Source organism: Citrus sinensis, chromosome 6 (genome assembly GCF_022201045.2).
Source record: "Citrus sinensis cultivar Valencia sweet orange chromosome 6, DVS_A1.0, whole genome shotgun sequence".
NCBI lineage: Eukaryota > Viridiplantae > Streptophyta > Magnoliopsida > Sapindales > Rutaceae > Citrus > Citrus sinensis.
Genome location: NC_068561.1, coordinates 3,494,499 through 3,507,669, shown reverse-complemented (window position 1 = coordinate 3,507,669; position 13,171 = coordinate 3,494,499). Strand labels below are relative to the sequence as shown.

The following is a 13,171-nucleotide window of genomic DNA, read 5'->3' as shown; positions in this document are numbered from 1 at the left end:
TAACACATTATATCGTATATGTGCAATGCCCATGGATATATGTGATGATGAAATGGTGAGGGTTGTGTTGCATATGGCATCCGACGTAGCCAATTTTGGATGCATTTCTATATTCGTGACCACATCACCTCGAGTTCTGAGCGAAGGTATTGAGCCACATGTCGATACAGAAACTTCGTTTAGAGCAAATATGTCTGGCCCCGATAATGATGAAGAGGTGTTGCCAAGGACAATATCACTGCAGCAATATTACTCTCCAATCCACGATAATTATGACAACATTGATGATAATGGCGTTACGTTATAAGATGTTAGAGCAACGGTATTTCCAATAACGACGTCGTTGGAGCAACGATATTCTCCGTATCACAACAATGATTTTCGGGACAATGATGATTTTCATAATGAGACAGAGGAGGATAATGTTTATGCAGAACCTTCTAATAATACCCACTCGTTTCAATAATGATGGTGATGATGGAGGAGCCGGTCCTTCGAATGTTCCGTCCTTTCAGCATGAGGATGAGTGTGAAGACAATACTCCTGTGAATAACAGAGGCAATTGACCTATTCCTTCTATGATTTGATCGAGAAGGAGAATTGACCCCCTTACAAGTCTTGCTCCAACTTTGCCTTTGAACATGGTTGCTCCAAGCTTTGTTAACAGTTGTGACTCAGATGATATCAGTGTGGGTAAGCTATTTACTGAGAAGAATGAGTTTATATTACAACTACGCAAGGTGGCCTTTAGAGATAAGTTTGATTTCAAGATTGCACGGTCTACTACGACACGTTTCGAGGCTCACTGTTGCTCAGAATCATGTAAATGGCGTATTCGAACAACTAGATGTTCGAACGAGCAAAATGTTCCTTGGGTGGTGAAGAGAATTGATAATGTACACACTTGTCATAATGAGGTATTGGTTGATGGACGTCATCAAGTAAGGAGCCGGGTTGTCGGTCATTTATCGCAAAAAAATATATTCAAGATAAGAGGACTTATACTCCCAATGACATAAGAGTAGATATGCAACAGGAATACGTTGTTCAGTTAACATACCAGCAGGCATATCGGGCGAGAGAAGTTGGTCTTGAAATAGTTCAAGGCAACCCTGCAGAGTCATACAACTTGCTCCCTAAATACTCTCACGTACTAACTACAGCGAATGAGGGTACAGTCACTCACCTCGAGCAGGATGGAGATGGTAATTTCTTGTATTATTTTGTAGCACTCAGATCTTCCATCAAGGGGTTTATGCAGTACATTTGGCCTGTCATTACTGTAAATGGTACTCATCTGAAGGGACTATATCGTGGAAGCATGTTCGTGGCAACATGTCTTGATGGTAACAATCAATTGTATCCGTTAGCCATTGGGATCATGGATTCAGAAAACAATGATGCTTGGGAATGGTTTATGATGAAGTTACACGGAGTGATTGGCGATAGACCTGAGTTGGTAATTATCTCTGATCGATGCACTGCTATAAGGAGAATCATTCTTAAAGTATTTCACAATGCAACTCATGGCATTTGTTTTTACCACGTCAAAGGTAACATTAAGTCACAATTTAGAATGTCCAAAGCTCTTTGGGATGAATTTGAGCCTGCCTTTATTAATGCAACAAAAGCATATGGCCACGAGGAATTTAAGAGACAAATTGAAGGGTTGTGGATGATCCACTCGGGTGCGGCTGATTACCTAGAAAATAATGTCGGTACGTGTAATTGGGCAAGGTCTCAGTTTGAAGGTAGGAGGTACAGCATACTTACCACCAACATCGCGGAGAGTGTTAATGCTTTCATGAGGGAACCTCAAAAATTTCTTGTTACTCATCTTGTTGATCACTTTAGGAAAACATTGCAGCAATGGTTTTATGATAGAAAAATTATGGTTGAATCAATAACTACTCGGCTAACAACATGGGCGGATGAAATAGTCACTGAGAGGAGAACTATAGCTGAAAGAATGATAGTTCAGCCGGTGTCTCCGCATCGATTTCAAGTTATAGGCGGTGGGCTTAAGGAAGGTTTGGTTGACTTGCAAAAGAGAACTTGCTCCTGCAGAGTGTTTCAGATTTATCAGCTTGTGTGTGCTCATGCAATTGCGGCGTGTCTAACACACCGGGTGGATTTTATTAACCTTTGCTCGGACTTTTACACTACAGAATCGCTGGCGATAGCTTATGCACAACCAGTGAAGCCAGTTGGTGATGTGGCTGATTGGGAAGTTCCAGATGAAATTCAGGAGATGCAAGTATACCCACCAGTTGAGGCACCACCACCTGGCCGTCGTAAAGAGCTCAGAATACCCTCGGCTGGCAAGGACGTTAACCGGCGGACTGTAAGATGCAGGCGGTGTCATGAACTGGGCCATAATCGTAAGCGATGTAAGAATCTCATTGCGTCGACTCGAAGTTAGTTGTATTTTGTGTGTTATTCGTTGGTTAAAACTGTTATTGTTTTTTGTGTTTCGTTGCTTAAAACTGTTATTGTTTTTTGTATTTCGTTGGTTAAAACTTTTATTGTTTTTTGTATTTCATTGGTTAAAACTATTATTGTTTTTTGTGTATTGTACACTTATATGTCATAAAATTTTATTTTATTTTAAATATTAAAATGTGAACATTAAAATTATATAAACTTAAGTGCGCAAATTAAAATAAATTTTCAAATTTCAACATTGAAATTACTACATAGGTTTACAATACAATATCGTCATTAAATATGTCAACCGCAATCTTCTTTCTAAAGTACTCGACATGACTATCGTTAAACTCCAATCTAAGCCCGAACATTAAATACATCGTAACCATCAATACAAAAACACCGCAACGCCAATTCCGGGCTCTTGTTGTGGCGCACTCTTAACTGCGACAACTTTCCAAAGGTCTGCACTCCGCAACTCAGGTCGGATATTGTAGAAGCCAACATATTCCAACCATCGAGGGAATATAACTTCAAGTGGCTTGAATTGCAACTTGTACCTTTTGTCGTCGCGGAATGTGAGTAATGAGTCATAAATCCAGACTTTATTTTTTCGAAAGTCAACTCGTGCTAGTACCCAATGCACGCTGTCCAAGTTAACAGGGATGAGTAACTGTATATAACTATTGAAAAACATGTTCGTTATATATGAAATTGAAATACAACAAAGAAAAAACGACAACTCGAATATTTTCATTATGGAGCATGTGAAATGCAATAAAATACATACCATATCGACATCCTTCATTGATTTGGACATTGTGTGTTGTCGCCCACAAAGATAACTATTCAAGCGGTCGTCGAATACCAATGAATCGACTGCACAATCCCTGTTATTCCATAACTGATTGAAGAACACCTAGTACATAGATAACCAAGAAATGCATAAATTAACAAAACTTAAAGGCAACAATAAAAAAAAATTAAATAGTATTTATCAGTTTTTTCGGCACGTTACCCAAAAAAATGTGTCAGTATGTGTGACACGTTGGAGTAAGGCATTTGGATACTGCCGTTGTGTCTCGCTAATCAAGTGGAGATACTCGTGAATATGTTGTAGAGAAATAGAAATATTACGATTTAAAAGAAAATTTTTGGTGAAACAAATCCACAACAATATACATAACTTCGAAAATATAAATACCTCATCGCCTAGCCATCCCATCGCAGCTGTACCCAAAATTATTTGAAAGAATGACCGCGGGTGCTGGACTCTCCGGCGAACTCTGCTATCACCAGTGAACCATCGATCAAACTCAGCAAACAGACTAGAGTCCTCAAATCCTCTCAGTGGATTTACATCCACACTCGTACTCATGTCAATCGTATGCTCCATGATTTGGGGTCGAGGTAAATGCCGGACGTTCTGTCCTCCCCTGACCGGAGGAATCATGTAAGGACTGTTATAAACATACAAAGGTATGTACGCGCGGCTGAACTTACTAACGCCCGGAGGCACCTCAGTGAACACCTGCACGCTCTCCCCACTAACATCCCCGTAGAAACTATACAATGACGTGGGCGTAGACAAATTTTCATTGCCCACATCAGTATACACTCCATAGTCATCCGGGGCCTGTCCATTCGCCAAGAATAACATATTAAACAACTATCAAATTAAAAGTTAAACGAACATAATTATTAAATTTAAATTTTCTCACCGCATACGAGCGTGCAGTGGGAGAATCCTTATTTGGACGTTTAGAAAATGTGTCGATGAAGCCAACAACGGTTTCTTTAAAATCTTTTAATTCTGACTTTATTTCATACATGTTACGATCAATCTTATCCAGCCGTCGTCGTATGTAATCATTAAACTGCTTTGTCCTCGACTATTACAAAAGAAAAAACAAAAAACTTTATAATAACAATAAAAAATTAATAATTTATAAAGGAAAAATATCGTATATTATTTATAACCTCATAATCTCGTGCGTCATCAGAGTTGTCTGTTTGCTGCTGGTGGTCATCAACAACCACCTCATCCTCAGAAGTGTCATGACGCTGCTCTGGTATTGGGTTTGGTATGTCGTCATGATCGTCATGCTCGTCTGATTGCCTTGTAACCGACGGCATCGCGTTGATTGAGGGTTGGTGCTGTATAAAGTATCATTTAAAATTAGTAAATAAAAAGTCAAAAATTTCGATTAAAAAATTTTTAGTACTTAGATATACCAACCTTATGAACCCAGTCTGGAATGCTTGGCAAGTAATCCTTCACAGAGAGCCAATATTTTCTGCTACTCTCCTTTGAATTTGGCTCAAGAGTTTGTAAAACGTCCCCCTGCCATAAATTCAATTGAAAATTTTAATTAAGTATACATAACTTAAATTTAGTAAAGTTAAAAAAATAAGTAATACATATTACTTACAAGACGAGATTCGTCGTTGAAGAACGAATAAACCTTCGCAAAGTTGATTCTCGAAGACGTCATGGGCTTCCATTGCAAAATGCGGGGAATCTTATTCTTCGTTTTGACGACCCATGTTGATGGCAACCCTCCGATTGCTTCGTAAATTCAAGCTTACAACAACCAAAGTGAAAAATCAAATAAAACAACTATCAAATATTTAATACTATCAAATATTTAATACTATAAAACTTATTAATAAACAAAAAAAAAGTCACATGAACCCCAGACGTAAAGCCGCAAAGATTGTATTTTTCAATGTTATGATCTAGATTTTTCAACCGAGTCTTCTTAAATTTCTCGTCTTTCTCGAACAATGCATTGTCAAGACTCTCATAAATCATTTCCCACGACAATAGACCCCATGGACGCTTTCAGAAGTACTGTATATCATCAACTTGGTAAGCCAATCGAAATTGATTTGACAGTGATTTTTTCTTGAATTTAGTACTCTGTCCGCAAAATAAAACAGCGCAATCTTTAATGCGTCCATATCGTCCATTTTCTCGAATTTCAACTCCTTAAATATTGCATCGAATTCATTCACATTAATCTTTCGATGCACACCACCAAAATACGTATTCCGTAACCTCTGCTCTATTTCATCATTTTTTTTATTAGTATCAACACCAAATGAAAGTCCAGTAACCAAGCACCATTCGACAATTGACAAGCGAATCAAATGCTCACCAATTTGAAACCATAACTGATCCTCACAGCTATCTTCTTCATGGGCCACTTGCCTCAGTAAAAGATTGTGCAAAATTACCCCACTAAATGGAAAACTTCGACACTCCAAGAAATGCCCAAATATATCCTTTTTGAACATACTCAACTGCCGCTTTGTTAATTTTTCTTTGATGGCTTTTACGACCGAAGATAACTTACACATGCTCGAAATTCGACCAGGAAAGTGATTGGCATAACGAAAATACATCTTGCCTACTTTGATATCCGGTGATTCTGATTTCGCCATGTATCTGTAATATTTATAAAATTATTACATTACGTTTACAGAAAAAAAAATTGACTCGTTAAAAAAAAGGACACTCTAATTTTTGGTGCGACAGCGGGGCGCGCATGGGTGCGCGCTGTTGCCCAGCGATGGCTGCGCACGCGCGCCCAGCCCCCCTCCCTCCCCACCCCCAAAATTAAGCCACAACACTTCAAAATCGAAAAACAATACTCCCAAATACCACCAACCACCACAAACACCACCACCACCACCACCACCATTATTCTCAAGCTATAACTATTATTATTATAAAATCTCATTTTAAATTAATGAAAGTAAGAAAAATGACTAACCTAGGTTTTTTTTAAGGTTGTAGATCATAGATCGGATGCCGGTGAGAGATGGAGCCGCCGCCGACGAGGGTTGATGTCGCCGCCGATGATGGGAGTTGGATCGGTTTGGGAGAGATGAGTGAAAGGGAGTGTTGGGGGAGAGATGAGGGAGGGGTATTTTGGTCTCAAAAGTTATTTTATGGCTAATGTTGATAGAAATATTTTTGGCGGGTTAAGATGAAAAAAATCAAAACTTTAATGGTTATTACTGTAATTTCCCGATGAAAAATGATATGCAATCTCATCTTCATCCTCTCGAGATATATTATGAAATAATATATAATTAAAGAGTATTATAGTTAAAAAAAAATATTGGCGTCTCTTACTGAAAATTTACATGATTGATTTTTCAAACCTTAGAGATTTAAGTATCTTTTTCTATTATTAATTGTAATAGAACTTGTACTATGATTTACGTTAACATAAGTATGAGTTTTCCTAAATACAAATTTGGTTATTTTTTAAAAAAAGAAAATTGCGTGTTAAATTATGAAATAAGTGATTGTTTTTCTAATCTAATGTTTGAAACGTCCTGCTGTTTGTTATAAATGATCCAATAGGCAATGGGGGATATTGTTGTATATGATCCTCCACTCTGCAAATTGAAATGGTCAACACACAACCTCGAGACACTTTAACAGTCCCGTACCATTTCTGAAAATAATTACTTCAAAGAAAAAGCCTGCATGTTACGAGTGCGACCTGTAGTTTTTTTTTTTTTTTTTTGGGGAGAAACCAATTCATAAAATATTTTATGTAATGGTCAATTGACCGGAAAAATAAATTGAAATTTAAGAAACTAGAAAATTTTCCGGATATTTAACAGAATTTAGGGGTCTTTAGATTCAAAAGCAAAGGATGATTGACCATGAGGAATTGAAATTTGACAAAATAAGTGAATATAATAAGGTAGTTGCTGTAATGAAAGACATGGTTATCTTAGAGTTACTCTAAGATAAAATATAAATCATAACCACATATATAAAATGATACATAGTAAAAAATATGTTATACATTTTTATCTTGTGATTATGAAAAGTAGTTTACTGTAAAGTGGTTTCTATATAATTGGATCCAAAATTTAATTATTATCGATTGACGGATAGTGATGTTAGTTGTTGGGTATTCAATAATTTGTACACATGCATAATTGACTGAACTATAAATTTGGAGTATTATACTTGAAAAAAAAATTATCTACTGCCAATAATTAATAGAAGGGTCACCATTGTCGCGAGGAAGACTTTTCTCAACGGAAAATGCTAAATATCAAGAAGAACGAGAGAAAGACGAGAGAATGAAGCATGTGCTGAGAAAAAAGAGAGAGAGAGAGAGAAAAAGCTAACAGAAGAGAGAGAGATAAAGCAAAACGGCAGCTTGGATTATAATTTCTCTCGTCTTTCTCTCGTTCTTCTATTTATTTAGCAGCACTCATATGAACCCCACTTTGACTTGTCATTATTAAATCAACAAGCAGCAGTGAAAGCGATGACATATGATATGCAATCTCATCTTCATCCTCTCGAGATATATTTTTGGCTAAGTTTGTCGTTAATTTAAATTTTTTTCTAAATTGTATTATTAGTTCAATTTTTGTTTATTTTTGTGTGGAGTTGATGGAGAATTAGAGTGAGCTTTCAATTATTACACAAAAGTAGTCAAAGAAGGGACTGCATGAGAGTAAGTACATAATTAGACGGAGAGATGGTCCACTTAAATAACGTTAGGTTATTCTAATTTAAATTTTTTAAAAAAATTAATATAAATCTTGAGTTATTGATTTCAAGAAATGTGAATGAATATTTATTATTAAATATTATTTTAACTTTCAATATCTATCATAAATTATTTAAAATTAATTACTTAAATTTTATGACAAAATTTTGAAGTAAAAAATTTAAGTTAGACTAGACTTACCAGACCCCTTGCACTAAGTAAATTGGCCTATATTTTTCACCATGCGTTTGAAAAGTAGTGTAGATATTTTGCGTCCCTCCTTTGATTTTTAAAGATATAAGTGTACGATATGTTTATAGATATTTCTGCGGTTTTTGGAAAAAACCAAATATCAGTCGATCATACTTGCGACATGAGAAGAGAACGAAAGTAAATTATACTTCAGCTCGAACAGATCCAGTGCTCTGAAGTCTCAACCAGTATTTCTAGTGCCGTTGCTGCAAAAGTCAGGTATACTCACTTGACATCACCATTTAATAAGAATAATAAAAAAGAAAAGCTCATTTTTTATTTGATGATTGATTCTATCATTTTCTTTATTTGATGGTTAGGATCTGAAACTTTTCAAAATGAAAAGCAATAATTTGATAAGATTTGCTTCCATCGAAGAACACAAAGAGTCGAAAATTGGCAAGGATGAAAACTTGGAGCCTCGACCTGAGTGCTGTATTTACAGGGTCCCTAAAGAACTCCGTAGAGTAAACGAAGAAGCTTACACTCCTAAGGTAATTTCAATAGGTCCTCTCCATTATGATAATCAAGAATTTGCTTACATGGAAGAGCAAAAAATAAGGTGTAAAAGAGAATTTAGTAGACGGATCACTCCGGAGATATGGGAGGAACTTGCAACCTTCATACAGGAAAATGAACAACGCATTCGCAATTGTTACGAAGAGATCACGTCGTCTGATCTTCTAAAGCAACTTGAGTTTGTGACAATGATTCTGTATGATTCTGTCTTTATCTTGGAGCACTTTTTGAGATTCTCGGAACGCAATTCTTTGAGGTTTAAACCACGATTAGAAGGCTATATTGCTTTGGATTTGCTAATGCTTGAAAATCAGCTTCCGTACTTTGTCCTTCAGGAATTATTCAAGATAGCCTTTCCCGAGACATCAGCTTCCCTGCTTTTCATTTCTTGTGCATTCTTCGATATTAACATGCCCATTGACAGTTCGCTCAATGTTTTAGTACCAGGCGACGAGGTTGAGATCAAACATTTCACTGATTTGAAGAGACGTGTTTTGATGATGACATATATAAGGAGACCGCTACAGTCTACTTCTAATCCAGATATACCTTGTGCACTCAAACTGCAAGAGTCAGGAGTGAAATTCAAGAAAGTTAAACGAGGGGGCTTACTCAATATAAAATATGAAAAGAACAAGCTTCGCAATATTATCCCATTCTTATGGTTGAAATCACACAAGCTGCATATTCCAAAAGTCAAGATATATGATGAGACTGAATCCTTGTTAAGAAACTTGATGGCCCTGGAGCAGTGTCACTATCCTGAGGAAACCTACATATGCGATTATATCAATCTGATGGATTCTCTTATCAACTCTGAGGAAGATGTCAATTTGTTCGCTGATGCAGGGATTATATCTAGTCATGTTGGCGACAATGTTAAAGTTGCAAAAATGTTCAATAATATTTGCCTGCACATTAGTTTAGACGATAACTGTTATCGTGACATTTTCAAGGAGCTGAAAAAACACTACGATAATCCTTGGAACCATGTTGTGGCGTCCTTGAAAAGAGTTTATTTCAACAATCTTTGGAGAGGCACTGCAACGTTTGCTGCCGTTCTGCTCTTGATCCTCACCTTCATACAAACTGTATGTTCTATTTTGCAAGTTGTCTAATTTTACTGTTCTTATAAATTAGAAGCTGTACTTTTCCGGATTGTTATATAATTTTGCATTTGATGTTTATCTTTCTTCATTTTTTCCTTTTTTTGGATAAGGATGTTTGTCTTTCTAATAATATATACACGAATCATTTTTTTGAGAAACAATTAAATTCAAATTTAGTTAAGGTCAATTCTGATCTTGGCAATGGTGTATGGAGTAAAATTAAATTTTAATGATCAAGCTCTTGCTGCTATAGAGGAAATAAATCTCATGGTAATTAAGGGAACCAATCAATAGCTGCAATGAAGTTGGCCCTTGTTAATTACAATTGGTTGAGTGATGAATTTTTTTAATCAAAATGACAACTAGGGGTTGATTAATGAATAAATGGAGAAATCGATATGGAGGAGAGGGGAAGAAGAATGAGATATTGAAATTACCATAATACTTATTACAATTATACAATATGGAGGAGAGGAGGAGAAGAATGAGAAATTGAAACTACCATAATACTTATAAATAAAATTGTAAATATTAAAGAAAGTGAGGTCCAATCATAAAAGCAAAAGACGATTCTGTAGTTTTGTCCAGTAATACAGCTTACAAAGAAAATAAAATCTTAGGGGCTGTTTGGTAAAATTTTGGTCAGGCATTCTTTCTTTCGCGAAAATAATAAAAGGAAAAATATCTACCGTCCACCTGCTTTTTCTAACTTTTTCAAAAATATACAATTCTTTTTTTTTCTGGAATCCACCTAAAGTTACATTTTTTTTTCACTTTTTCACTTCCGTTTGGAATTCGTTAAGAAAACTAACGGAAATTTAAACAAATGACTATTTTACCCTCCAAAACAAAAATTACAAATTCACCTTAAAAAATACCAAAAATAATCAGATTTTATCTAATATTATTGTTATAATTTAGCATTCTAATTACATACATATTTAAAAAAAAATCATACATTTGATGGTTGTGGAATTAATTTTTTTATTGACCGATGGGGAAATAATCAGATTTAATCTGATCAATTTTTGTATTTTTTAGGGTGAATTTGTAATTTTCGTTTTGAGGATAAAATAGTCATTTGTTTAAGTTTCTATTAGTTTTCTTAACGAATTCTAAACGGAAGTGGGAAAATGAAACAAAATATAACTTTAGGTGGATTTCAGTAAAAATAAATAAATTATGTATTTTTAAAAAAATTTAAAAAAATGAATGGACAGTAGATATTTTTCCATAATAAAATAAATTTCGTATGCATCCATTTTCTATTTTTTGTGAAGAACGAAAAGTAGAGAATGATGTATTGTCGTTTTTGGCTTCAATGCCTTGAGAAACGCAAGCCTTTTGTTTTGAGGATTAAGGACAATAAAAATTACCATGGCTCCGCCTCTGCGTGTCTCCCTTTTTTGTTTAAAACAAAAACAAATTATATAGGTCCCACCCATGTGACATATCTTTTATTTTAACAAATTTTTTTGATAAAACTATTAAGCATATTTTCTCTATTTTAATTTTTAAATAATACTTTTAAAAGGGTTAATTTCGGCCTACCTCTTGTGAAGTGACAATTTTTAAATTGCTCCCTTTACTATTGAAAATATCAAGTTATCCTCCAAAACTTATTATCTTTAACTATTGACCGCCGTTAACTCATAAAAATATGAAAATACACATAGCTTAACAAAATATTCTTGTAACAGCATTGTGGACTAAAAAATAAAATGGTTGATGTGTGACTAGTCATTGAAAAATAAATTGTTGAAATGACTTAATAGACCTATATAAATTGATAATTTTCCTAAATTAGACATGTTAGTTAAATAAATAACAAGACATGACATCGTATTTAAATTACAATAATGTCATCTTCGTCTTTTTCTTCAATTTTCATTTTCTTTCATTTCTTTTCATCTTTTCTTTTATTTTTTTCTCATCTTTACTCCTCCGTCTTTTCATTTAATTTGTTTTTTCCTCGTAACTACTCATTCTTCGCCTTTTTCTTCATTTTTTTTCTTTTCTTTCATCTACATGACTCCAGTAACTTTTTTTTTCTTTTCTTTCATTTTTCTCATCCTTACTCCATCTTTTCCTTTCATTTGTTTTTTTTTTCTCATCCTTACTCCTTCTTCGTCTTTTTCTTCATTTTTTTTTTCTTTTGTACATTTTTTTCTTCATTTTTTTTCTTTCGTACATTTGTCTTTTTCTTCATTTTTTTTCTTTCCTTTTATTTTTCTCATCCTTACTCCTTTCATTTGTTTGGTAAAACTCCAGTAGCATTTTTCTTTTGTTCTTTGATTTTCTTTTTTTTTATATATCTATATTTTCTTTAAATACCTTTATAAAATAAAAATAAAAATAATAATGATAATAATAATAAATATGAAAAAAGGTAAAATGTTATTCTTTTTCCATTTGTAGCTTTTAATTAATTTCTATATTTATTTTTTAAAATAAATTTTTCAAATACAAAAAAGGCAAAATTTAATTCGTTCAAAAAAATTAGTCATATATGAAAAACAAGTATGCAACCCAAGAGGGGGGTTGAATTGGGATTCTAAAAATTATTCAATTTATAAAGAAAAACATAATGCAAATATAATCCAAATTCAAAGCAATAACAATTAAGTTGATCACAATATAAAAAGATAAAGGAAGAGGGATTCAAACACAGAAATTTTTACCTGGTTCGGCCAACCTCGCCTACGTCCACGCCTCCAAGCTTTCCGGGCTTGAGGATTCCACTAAGCAAGCCGCCAAGGCTTCAAATGCTTACACTTGACTTCCAAGGTGTCAATAAACCTTTACAACAAGAGATTATCCCCAATCTCTTAACCCAAGTGTATCCCAACACTTACAATCACTCAAAGTAAAAGATTATAAATTGTTTTGCCTCTCACAATATATAAGATTACACAATGATGCTTAATATGTGAATAGATGAAGCAAGAATGTGTTTTTAAGCTTTATGAAGATTGTATTCTCGAATATTTGCTCAAAGGTCGTGTTGTGATCAACCTCCTTTGAATTTGAATGAGCTTATTTATATCTGGAGCTGAAAACTAGCCGTTATTGACTTTCTGCACACTGTCGGATCGCCGCTAACTAGATGTCGGATCGCCGTTTGACTGGTCAATATGACCGTTGGGCTGGTTTTCAAATTGTCGGATCGCCGTTATCTAGATACCGGATCGTCGTTTGTGTCCAGAGGCTACACTTCAGTTCTGGTTAATATCGGCGAGCCGTTTATCAAACTTGTCGGATCACCGTTTTTATCCAGAGACTACTGGATGATATCGGTGAGCCGTTTATCAATCTTGTCGGTTTGACATT

The 13,171-nt window shown here is 34.7% G+C and overlaps 4 protein-coding genes across 4 annotated transcripts; 2 read left to right on the top strand and 2 right to left on the bottom strand.

Annotated features, from left to right (window-relative positions):
* Nucleotides 1-641: 641 nt before the first annotated feature.
* On the top strand, nucleotides 642-2,422 carry LOC112499345 (uncharacterized). The gene is made up of 2 exons (XM_052443727.1): nucleotides 642-941; nucleotides 1,037-2,422. Exons 1-2 carry the CDS (start codon nucleotides 642-644, stop codon nucleotides 2,420-2,422), a joined length of 1,686 nt encoding a protein of 561 aa, XP_052299687.1.
* A 393-nt stretch (nucleotides 2,423-2,815) lies between these two features.
* Nucleotides 2,816-4,948, bottom strand: LOC127903070 (uncharacterized). Its single transcript, XM_052443726.1, has 7 exons — nucleotides 4,860-4,948; nucleotides 4,667-4,771; nucleotides 4,408-4,584; nucleotides 4,149-4,319; nucleotides 3,632-4,063; nucleotides 3,218-3,346; nucleotides 2,816-3,100 (listed from the first exon to the last, which is right to left on the bottom strand). Exons 1-7 carry the CDS (start codon nucleotides 4,920-4,922, stop codon nucleotides 2,816-2,818), a joined length of 1,362 nt encoding a protein of 453 aa, XP_052299686.1. The 5' UTR covers nucleotides 4,923-4,948.
* A 290-nt stretch (nucleotides 4,949-5,238) lies between these two features.
* Nucleotides 5,239-5,874, bottom strand: LOC127903069 (uncharacterized). The gene has a single exon (XM_052443725.1). It carries the CDS (start codon nucleotides 5,872-5,874, stop codon nucleotides 5,239-5,241), a length of 636 nt encoding a protein of 211 aa, XP_052299685.1.
* Nucleotides 5,875-8,246: 2,372 nt separating this feature from the next.
* Nucleotides 8,247-9,994, top strand: LOC102607067 (putative UPF0481 protein At3g02645). Its single transcript, XM_006480391.4, has 2 exons — nucleotides 8,247-8,432; nucleotides 8,534-9,994. The coding sequence occupies exon 2, from the start codon at nucleotides 8,552-8,554 to the stop codon at nucleotides 9,848-9,850; it is 1,299 nt and encodes a 432-aa protein (XP_006480454.1). The 5' UTR covers nucleotides 8,247-8,432; nucleotides 8,534-8,551; the 3' UTR covers nucleotides 9,851-9,994.
* The last annotated feature ends 3,177 nt before the right edge of the window (nucleotides 9,995-13,171 follow it).